General features: G+C 36.1%; 1 protein-coding gene across 1 annotated transcript; it reads right to left on the bottom strand.

The window, feature by feature from the left end:
* Nucleotides 1–1,415: 1,415 nt before the first annotated feature.
* Nucleotides 1,416–11,092, bottom strand: LOC107744852 (inter-alpha-trypsin inhibitor heavy chain H3-like). The gene is made up of 18 exons (XM_016558675.1): nucleotides 11,078–11,092; nucleotides 8,531–8,727; nucleotides 8,314–8,418; nucleotides 8,056–8,218; nucleotides 7,842–7,952; nucleotides 6,673–6,801; nucleotides 6,473–6,589; nucleotides 5,960–6,128; nucleotides 5,656–5,772; nucleotides 4,861–5,042; nucleotides 4,568–4,753; nucleotides 4,347–4,486; nucleotides 4,109–4,266; nucleotides 2,704–2,730; nucleotides 2,496–2,585; nucleotides 2,288–2,401; nucleotides 1,991–2,192; nucleotides 1,416–1,786 (listed from the first exon to the last, which is right to left on the bottom strand). Exons 1-18 carry the CDS (start codon nucleotides 11,090–11,092, stop codon nucleotides 1,594–1,596), a joined length of 2,415 nt encoding a protein of 804 aa, XP_016414161.1. The 3' UTR covers nucleotides 1,416–1,593.
* Nucleotides 11,093–11,313: the final 221 nt, after the last annotated feature.

The raw sequence follows: 11,313 nt of genomic DNA on the forward strand, positions 1-11,313 counted from the left end.
CCACGGTTAAATATACTGCTGGATCTTTAATGTTGGGGGCGCCTATTTTTCTGCCGGAGGTCCTGGACAGCTTGTTCATACGGCATCATGGATTCTATCAAATACCAACAGATAAAAGAACAAAACCTGACTGCCTCTGTTAGAAATCTTATAATGGGACGTGGTTGGATCTTCCATCAGGACAATGATCCAAAACAAACATCAAAATCAACCAAAAAAAGCTGGGAATCTGAAGGATCTGGAGTGATTCTGTATGAAGGAATGTTCTTTGATCTCTTGTCAGCTGTTCTCCAAACTCATCAGGCATTATAGGAGAAAACTCAGAGCTGTTATCTTGGCAAAAGGATGTTGCAATAATTGGGTGCCAATATTTGTGGCCAACGTGAACTAGAGAAAAACATTTAATTCATAATGAGATTTCCCCCCCATTTTCCATTGTTATACTTCAATGAAAGGTTAGAATTTTGTGATTTTTTGGAATGAAAGATCAGAAGGATAAATTATTTTCACAGCCACCTTTGCTCATATTTCCAAGGGTGCCAATTAGTGGATTAGTGTATGTAAAACAAAAACAAAAACAAAACACTACTATCAGCTTTGTCAGATATTGCATTATATCCAAATAAAACCATCACATCTTATTTACTTAAGACTACATGAAAGCTAACATGTACTTTGTGTGTAGTGCAAAGGTCGGTTGAGCGACAGATGTTGTCTATATTGTTTTGAAGAGACCAGAAATTATGTAGTCTGTGTGAACTCCATCAAGGAGCCCAGTGCCGTTATTGTGAATGAACCAACAGGGCACTTTTTCTCCGTTCTTCACGTCCTGTCTGAAATCTCTCTTCCAGCCCCTGGAGTCATGTGAGATTGAATGAAAATCTGAATGAATTTTCTGTCTCTCTTGAAGTGTGAATTCAACAATGCATTTTTATGTTCATTTTCATTCACCTGGTAACCGTGAGCTTGTTTCCTTTCACAAACATGTTGGCATCTTGTTTATCAGGGTCCTTTCCTGGAAACAAGTCACTGACCTCAAAGTTCACGCCGTGGTAGAACTGACCTGCAGTAAAAAATAGAGTCCAAAGAAAGCTGTTGTTAAAGAGATGAAAAAACCCTCAGGCTAACAAAGATGTAGGTGAATTTTTTCTGCACTTAACTGGCTGAGTGTGGAATGTTGGAATCTTAATGCACTGTAGCAGCTTTACTTTCAAACTTTACGACTTTCAGACTCTTACGCTGGATGACAAAATAACCTTATAAATTCATGCACTAGACCAGGGATCTTCAACCCTGCTCTTGGAGAGCAACCGTCCTGCAGACACCGGTTCCAACCCTGCTCCAACACACTGCCTGTAATTATCAAGTAACCCTGAATGCCTTGATAAGCTGGTTAAGGTGTGTTTGATTGGGTTTGGAGCTGAAATCTGCAGGATGGCAGCACTCCAGGAACAGGTTTGTAGTGAGTACATAGTGCACAGTGTATAGTATGTCATTTGGCACACAACAAATGATTTGTGAAATGTTTGGAAAGACAAACAAACTTGAATGTGGAGACAACCAAAGATTCATCTATTTACAGAGTTTCAATATTTAAGAACATCTAATTTTACCAAGAAGGCCGTGGACATTGTTTGAAAGGTGGTGACTGTCCAAGGTGTAGAACCCGAGGTAGTCTTGATGATATGGGTGCTTCTGCCATATTTTGTGCAGGATAATAAGAAACTTGACTGAGTTCCTTAAGGTCACTGTTAAACTGAGATCTTTGCTCACCTGCAGATCCATGCTGGAGAAAGCAAAAGATGGAGGATTGTGCTCAAAATTGAACTCTCATAGAAGAATAATTAATGCCAACATGAAAATTCTGCCATATTTTTTTTTCTGAACCCATAAGCTGTTGTTTTTTTTGTTAATTTTAGTTTAAAATTTTCAAGGAACAATCACTTAAGCACTGCTTATTATATAATGTAAATGTATTTCTTTCACTTACTTCAGTCCTTCTAAAGTCTTGTTGTTAATCCAGGAGAATTTTGCCTGTTTTTCGTTTTCAGACACTGAGATCTCCTTTGTGCTCACCATCAATCTGATACCAAACTTCTCATGAACAATCCCAAAGCGCCCAAAATAGGTGTGCATCTTGTTTCCTGGGATGACCTTCTTATCTCCAATGATCTGGCCATTCACTACAATGCCTGAATACGATTAAATATGAGAAGACAGAGAATAAACCTAGTTACAATTACCCACATCTAAAAAAAAATTCTTGTTTTTTGACAGAATGAATCACCTGTAAGTGGGTCTCTAACCAGGTTGAAGATGGTACCAGGTTTGTCATCAATGTTGAAACACAGAGCATCGTTCTGATCTGGCAGCTCAATGATGAAGTGTGGATCTCCATCAACTGCAAGAGACAAACTCATGAGTAACATGTAAGATATTTTTCTTTACTGTAAGATTTCTCTTTAAAATGTACAAAAAATTACATCACTTCTCACCAAAATATGAAGATAATATCTTGGCTTTTAGTGTTTGGATTGGGTGAGCACTGCCAGTCAATTGAGGTGGATCGTAGAAGGAACTTGTATCTTCAAGTAGTTGTGAGATAGAGATATAGAGTGCTTATTCCAGATATTTTGTAGAACAAATAAGATAAGCTACTTCGTAATGTTCACAATGATGGTGTACCAGTCAAATTCCTCTTACCAAGTTCTGTTGTGTCTTCTCGCTGCTCTGTAAAATAAAAAAAACACCACCCAGTGTTAATGTATCACATTAGCACCTCTGCAATAAATTGTTGCTTCAGTCAGTCATATTTTTGGGCCATCAGCATTGTAATTTTAATATTCAAACCCAAAGAACTCATAATTTCAATATTGCCTTTTCCATCGAATTGCACATCAATTGTATTTTCACTGGCTTCTACAAAAAACAATGGAAGTGGAGTTCAACATCTGGGAGTTGGAGATGTTTTTGATCAGTCCACAAGGAAACAATGGTAGGGTTACAAGGTACTAGGCTGATTGTAGGTTCTAGGAAGAACTAGTTTCTGAATTTGTTGAAGTTGATGACCCTAGTAGAAAAACCTATGCCATACTTTATTTAAAATTCTTTTATTTCATACTAAGTATACAGTACTTAAATCCATTACCATATTTATTGACAAGACTTTTAATTATATAAAATTATGAAACTTTATTTGAAGTATTTCTTTATTGCACAATGCACATTTCTTAATATTATGCCTAAAAATATGTTTTAATGCCACTCTTAATAAAGATATGATCTCTGTAAAATATCTGTCTTGAAATGCAAGATATTTAAAATGTGTACCTAAAGTATACTTGGAATAGTTCCACTTTAGCACAATCAACTATACTTAAGTATATCTTATTTGAAACTCAGCACTACTTCCACACAATGAAAGTGCATAAAGCACAATATTAATTGTTTCAATTTAGAATACTTTAAGTATACCAGTTTAATATACCAAAAGTACAATTGCAGGGTATTTTCATTAGGCACATGTAAATTTATTTTTAGTGTACTTATCACTAAATAAATTTATTTCAAATACATTTTAGTATATATATAATTTTTTTTCACTAGGGTGAGATTTGTGGACGGTACATCTGGAAATGATTGTGACATCAATTTTTGATTTACATACCTGTAAACTGCATATACCAGTCAAAAGATTAGAACAGCTCCATTTTCTGAATTAGAAAAAGAGGCTTGCCTATAGGACATGAAGCACCGTCAATGGACTACTGCACTGGAAAAATGTCTTGGAAACTTAACAAAAACAAAAAAACAAACTCTTGTTGTGTATGTGTTGTATGCTTTTTTTTTCCAAAGTACCCTGAGACATTAAACGGCATAATTCGAATCCAAGGCTAAGCATTTCCCTGCATGGATTTTGCATTAGATTCAAGTTTGTTACACTTTGAACACGCCAATAAACCTGCTTAGTTAGGAAGTGACCTCTAACAACTTCTTAATGAATCACTACATTATTGATAATGGACCTCTGCTGCTGGTAAGTAAATGATGACAGACTTTTCATTTTTAGGGGTACAGACTCTTTAAAGTAAAAAAAAACTACAAGTACCTTCAGTCAGCTTGTCAGCAATGAGCGGTTCATCTTCATCTTCAGTCTCTGGTTTGGTAACCACCATGGAGGTAAGAGGTGTGACAAAGTTATACCTTAGAGAAAGGTCTAGAGCTTCAGCTGTGACGTTCTCCTCGTCCTCTGGGGAGCATTTCTCTCTGTTAACAAATTTTATTGGACATTGTATTATTTCAGTCATTCTTAGGTAATAGCTGAATTATTGGTGCGCATGTTTGACCTTTTATCCAAGAGCTGCTGGATGGTCAGATATGCCCACAGTCGCTCTGTGAAATCCCCAAAGATGTACTCCTGATCAGGAAACACACTGTCCCACTCTTCAGCAATCGCTAGACCCTCGACCACAAACTGGTCTTCCAACTGAAATCAGGTGTATGGCACTAATGAAACAGTACATTCAAACAGATTCTAATTCAGTAACTAATAGTTTGCTTCCCGTACCCCGTGTGCTGATACTTCAGCCTGAAAAGTGTTGGTCTCAAGTTCTTGTAGACGTCCGGCTACCACAATCTCAGAGCCCTTGAAGAACTGCCTAAAGTGACTTTGTGTCAAGTCAGTTACATCATTGCCGGGATAATTGAGATTCACCTCTAAGAGAAGTGGGGTAGCCACCTCATCATAAAAACCCTGTAGAGATAGAAAATCATTTAGGACCTGGATGTAATCTGGATCAGGTTACATTTATTAAATGTACAGTATATTTTATTGTCAGAGGATACGTTTGCCAGCTCTACCTGTAGTTGAAGGGCAGCATCCGAGGCCTCATAGACTCTTCGAGCGAGTCCATCATTCTGCTTGGCCAACGTATCAAGAAGACTGTAGTCCACATCATAGCCAAAGCCCAAACAAAAGAGACTCATGCTTCCATTAATAGCATTACGGACATTTTCTTGGATGTTGGAAAGATCTTGCTGGCCTTAAACACACATTATTCAGTGCAGATTGGTAAATCAATTTGGATTGTATAAAGCAGGAGTTTTCAAACCATGGACCTGCAATAAAATGATCCCCTTGTAAGGGATATCCTTCCTAAAATATAATGGCATATTCTATATTAAATATTAAACATGATTTTGTAAAGACACCTTGTTGTTTCCCAAATTAAATAAGTAGCCTTTTTATTAGGGCTGGGAATTTCCATAGACACGCTGATTCGATAATATAACATTTAGCTGTCAATTCTATATGTATATAATTAATATATACCATACAAATTTCTTTCGCAAAGGCGAATACTAGAGCACGTCTCTTCACATGCTTTGATAGTTGAACTTCTTTTAACTTGACAGAATCTTATATGTAAGATGCTGCAAAATATTATATGTTTATATTTATTATATATTTACTGATTGTTGTTTTAATTTCTATGAAGCCATAGCACTCCCTCGTACCCAGTTTGAAAACCCCTGTTCTAAAGTTTTATATGAAATGCCTAATAAAGTCAACATTCATTTATTCATTTGTATTAATCATTACCAAAGACAAAGTATTTTAAAACAGTTTTTTTATTCTGCAAAGCCAATACACACCAGAACTGGGCCGGCCATCAGTTAGTAGAATGATCATGGACATGTCTGGGAAATAGTCACTTTTTTCGGAGGTAAGCATGTCCACCGCATACAAAAGGCCCTTGTTTATATCGGTCACTAATGGAAAAATATGACAGAATACAGTGGCAGTAAAATATAAAACTTGTAATTTACTGTAAAATAAAGGCTTGTTGTACTGGGTTACATGAGAAACATGGCTCAATATGTGAGAGTACTTACAGCTAGGCCATGATTTCAACCTTGTGCAGGGTTTACAGTCCTTTTATTTAGCTTTCATACTTACTGTGTCTCGCTTTAATAGTTCGAACAAATTCTTTCGCTTCTGTCACATTCTCTGGTGTAGCTTTGCTAAGAAATGGTCTCCACGACTCTATAGTGTCATCAAACGTGACCAGCCCAAAGTAATCATCTTCATGCAGTTCACTTAATATAGTCATCAGAGCTTCTCGAGTCTACCAACAGATAATCAGAATTAAATAAGTAGCCTTTTTATTAGGGCTGGGAATTTCCATAGACACGCTGATTCGATAATATAACATTTAGCTGTCAATTCTATATGTATAATGCTTTCTTAATGCATTTAGCATTTTAGACATTTTGTTGATTTCTGTTTAACTACTAATTTTATATATATATATATATATATATATATATAAATAAAAAGTGGCAGTATGTATTCATGCAGTTCACTTAATATAGTCATCAGAGCTTCTCGAGTCTACCAACAGATAATCAGCAGATGATGCAAACGTACAAAATAGGAGGAAAGTATAGGAATGTGTTCATCTTGACTTGCCTGTTTCATCTTCTCTCCCTCCATGGAGCCACTTCGGTCTATCACAAATACCGCGTTTTTAGGCATTTGTGGCAAATCATCTGGGGCAAAAAAGTGAACAAAGTAGCCGTTTATTATCTGAAACAGAAACATGAGAACATCAGAATAAGGCATGATTAGTAAGACATTCATTGTGAGAAAAGGCTTTGCTGATATTGTACCTGAATTTCACCTATATCCTGTGGGTGGTTCACATCATATCTGATGAATAAATCTCCATCAATCAAAGTGTCTTCACAGTCTGAGCATGTCTTCTGCTGTTCCAGTGTAGGAGAGAAGTACACATGTGCCTGAGGAGGATCACGGAGGATCAATGTTACGAGCAGAGCAGGAAGTGTTTCCTCTTGTAGTTAAATGCTGAAGTGTTTTTAGGCTCGTTGTTGGTAAAATGAGATGCTTAATGATAAACCATTTATCACTAGATCAAAACACTTATTTCTGGAAACTGTCTCCTGGTTAGGACACAGTGCAAATTGGAGCTAGTCAACTAAACTAGTCTCCAGGTAATTGCGATAGTTTAAAATAAACTATACTTTTTTGTAAGAAATTAAGTTTCAGGTTTCAGATATAAATTCGAAATTACGATAAATTAAGTCACAGTTACAAGATATAAAGCTATGAGAAATACTCACGATTGTGACATAAAAGAGCAATTATGAGAAAAAAAAACATTTTGGTTAGATATGAAGTCACAATTTGAGAAATAATCTGTCTATCCATGACAGTCACAGTAGTCAATTGTGAATATATGAAATCACAATTACAAGATATAAAACTGCAACTTTAAGAAATGTTTGCAATTACAAGAAATCGGTACAAATACAAAAAATAAAGTCACAAAAGTCGCCACTGCCTTTATTTATTTATTACGTTTGGGTTGGCTTTGTGCTTTTTTTGCATAGTTTAGTTAACCAGTGGTAGGGGATTGTTGGATAATTGTGATATTTTAAAATAAACAATACTTTTTTCTAAGAAGTTAAGTTTCAGGTTTGAGATACAAGTGCGCAATTACGAGAAATTAAGTCGCAGTTACAACATATAAAGAAATACTCACAATTGTGACATAAAAGTGCAATTATGAGAAATCATAATTTGAAATATAATCTATGACAGTCACAGTAGTCAATCGTGAAATATTAAGTCGCAATTGCAAGATATAAACTCACACTTTTGAGAAATGTTTACAATTACAAGAAATAGTTCGATTGATTGATTTGGTTTGGCTTTTTGTTTTGCTTTTGTTTTGTTTTGTTTCACTAAGGCATAAACAGGCTTTCATTTTAATCAACCAATGCTAGGGGATTGTTGGAAAGAAAATTTTCATTTGAACCTTTTTATCAGTGACGGTTTGCTTCACCAGAGGGAGCAGTTCATTGGTGATGAATGTACCGTTGACGTCCACAAACGCAATTCCTTTAGGTTCATAGATATCTACCACAATCTGTGGATGAGAGACACGACTGATATAACATAGCTTACAATATTTAAACATTTCAACCGAATACGTGCAATGAAAGAGTTTGAGAGAGAAACTAATGATGAACCTCAAAATTCTGAACCAGCTGTTTCGGTCGGATGCCTAACATGATCTCATAGCTGCCAAGACGCCGCTGCAGCAGCTCTTCGTAAGTAAGAGTGAATGTGACGCTGCTCTGGGGTGCGATGTTCACAGACACAGAAAACTTCTCCATTTTCCTTCCCGAAGCCCTGAAAAACAAAAACAGTTCTTATTTCTGATAAGTGAGATTAGCAAATGTGTACTCTGTCAGTATTCCAGAGCTTTGGCATTGACCTGTACTTACTTAACCAGGCCAGCAGTTTGTCCGGATGACACAGCGCTCTCATACTGCTGCCTGGCCTGCTCTTTTTCCTTCACCTCGCTGACATATATCCTGCCCTCAATCTCTCTAAAAGACCAAACACAAAATATTTCCTGAGGCACTTGTTTGTTTTGGGCATGCTAGAATAAGATTGTGAGTGTAATATATTTATAGCTTGTGTAAAGACAGATGGACTAACATGCTAAAGTTGGTGATGAAGGCTGTTTTTGGCAAGTCCACCTCAAAGAACACTTCCTGTGATGCATTGGCTGTGTTCAGGGCTTTGGTGGTCATGACTGTGTGAGCAAAACGAGACGCGACCTTGCAGTCCATTCGCGTACTTTGCACTTCTATCTGAGAGAGAGACTGATAGATAGTAAGAGAAAGTTTGGGAATCTACATGCATATGATCGAAGCTTCAAAACAATTATTTTCTTTTATAAGATATGGCACATCCCCAACATTTGCATTTCCCCAAATGTGTTACTTAATTATTACAATATTTATTTTTAAATCTCAGGGGTATCAAATCTCAAGGGGAATTAGGGAGAATCAAGAAATTATGAATAATTTATCGCTATTGTACAAATAATATGTAATCAATAAAACAGTAACTGTAGTCTGACTATGAATATTTGAAAATGTAATATAATCTAATTTCAAGAACTTAATTTTTGGAATCTGATTACGTAATCCAGATTACATGTAATCTGTTACTACCCAGCTCTGGCAATAAATAGGAAGAATCCAGAACCAGCTCTCTTGTCTCTTTAATCCTGATCTGAGAGAGAGACTGGTAGATAGTAAGAGAAAGTTTGGGAATCTACATGCATATGATCGAAGCTTCAAAACAATTCTTTTCTTTTATAAGATATGGCACATCCCCAACATTTGCATTTCCCCAAATGTGTTACTTAATTATTACAATATTTATTTTTAAATCTCAGGGGTATCAAATCTCAAGGGGAATTAGGGAGAATCAAGAAATTATGAATAATTTATCGCTATTGTACAAATAATATGTAATCAATAAAACAGTAACTGTAGTCTGACTATGAATATTTGAAAATGTAATATAATCTAATTTCAAGAACTTAATTTTTGGAATCTGATTACGTAATCCAGATTACATGTAATCTGTTACTACCCAGCTCTGGCAATAAATAGGAAGAATCCAGAACCAGCTCTCTTGTCTCTTTAATCCTGATAAACACCATAGCAAATACAAAAATATGAATGGCTGTTAAGAAACATGGACATACTTTTAAAATAAATACATTTTTATTTTTTTCTTCTCTGTGACAAGCGGGTGTCAGAAATGAAAAGCGTAGCACTTTGAGTACTTTCGTGTACTTTTTCTATCCACCAAACTTATAATGTATAAACAGACACGTTCATTTTAAACTTGAAAGACTTCTGGTGTCAGCCACTTTCAGTTATTTTAGCTGTACAGACCGTTATGCTGCTTGATGTTGCAAACTGGTATTTGTTCTCATATTATTTTAATTTAGTAGTTCAGTCATAGGCGCATTGGTTTGTAGGGTAGATAGTTTTACAGTTTACTGCACTTCTTTACTGTAAATCTTCTAGATTATTATATATAGTGGCTACTGAATCAGAAATCTGGCTCATTTTCAGAAAATAGCATTGAAAAATAAGGGGGATAAGCGCCACCTACTGTCAGAGAGTGAATTTTTCATTTTCATTCAGCCTGTGTTTCATTTTTCAGCATTAGTCTGAATGCAAAATCACATGTGAAAATCAGACACAAGTGAATTCCACAGGCCCAATGACCATATCATGTTCCATATTATGGACCTTAGTGAGTCCTCCTCATCTCAGGTTCCAAGACACCATTCCCAACTGTGAATAGTCTTGTTCAAAGAAGTATGTAAATCATAGTTTTGATAACATTGTTGATTAATTGTTTAATTATCTAGTCAGATTTTGTTTAACTGACCCTAAATCAGACCCTAAATTCTCAAACTGGGGACCCACTGCTCTGCACATTTTGTATGTCTCTCTTATCTGGCACACTCAGTTCAGTATATATATATTAGAAGAACCTTTTGTAACCTTTTAAGGAAACAAACGACACTCACCAGTGCTGTGCTCTTGATATAGACTTGAGAAACGGAAGAACCTTACCTTTTTTGCTGAATTATTGTTTTGATCTCTGATGGTTATTATGCCTTGAGCTTTAGCAGTAAGAATCACACAAATACACACACACATCCACAGCATGACTTTCACTGCAGACATGGTGAAGCCTGGTCCGGACTGACTTCAACGCTGGGTCTAAATGTTCTTAATCGAGAGGAAGAAGAGAGAGAAGGAGAGAGAGAGAGATGGATGAATGACTGCCTGTGTGTGTTGAACAGGCACTATAAGAGTTGCCAAAGGGGTGTGTGAATGTGCCCAATAATCTAGCACATTCTCCACTGCCTCCACCCAGAACAGCCATCCATCCGTATATATCATCTGTCTGTCTGTCTGTCTGTATCATGTCTGTCTGTCTACAGTGGTAAGAAAAAAGTATGTGAACCCATTAGATTTGGTTGATTTTCTGTGTTAATTGGTCATAAAATGGCATCTGATCTACATCAAAGTCACAAGTATAGAAAAACACAATGTGCTCAAGCTAACACACAAACAATTACAATCGTTCAAGTCTTCTTTACTGAACACATCTCATTAAACATTCACAGTGCTGTGGAAAAAGTAAGTCAAATTGTTGTCAGTGTACCTGGATGAGCAACATGATGATTTGTTTTTCCAAACTCTAACGTTTACATTTGGGATATTTTAGTTTTCCCAGCAGTTGGATATAAAGTACAAATGTAAAGCAAAATATTTATTTTTAATTATCCGTGAAACCAGTTATTGACCATCATAGAGTTTTGTGAGATCTGATGTGGGACTGCTGATGTGCTTTGCCACATAAAGTGCTCTCTTTTTCATGAAAGTACAGATGCTTTTTGT

Source organism: Sinocyclocheilus rhinocerous, unplaced genomic scaffold, assembly GCF_001515625.1.
Source record: "Sinocyclocheilus rhinocerous isolate Xijiao unplaced genomic scaffold, SAMN03320098_v1.1 scaffold3911, whole genome shotgun sequence".
NCBI lineage: Eukaryota > Metazoa > Chordata > Actinopteri > Cypriniformes > Cyprinidae > Sinocyclocheilus > Sinocyclocheilus rhinocerous.

Coding starts and splice junctions, on each gene's coding strand:
- LOC107744852 (XM_016558675.1), bottom strand. Junction 2,402..2,495: donor GATATTATCTTCATATTTTG/GTGAGAAGTGAT, acceptor TGTCTCTTGCAG/TTGATGGAGATCCACACTTC. Junction 2,193..2,287: donor GGTTAGAGACCCACTTACAG/GTGATTCATTCT, acceptor AATCGTATTCAG/GCATTGTAGTGAATGGCCAG.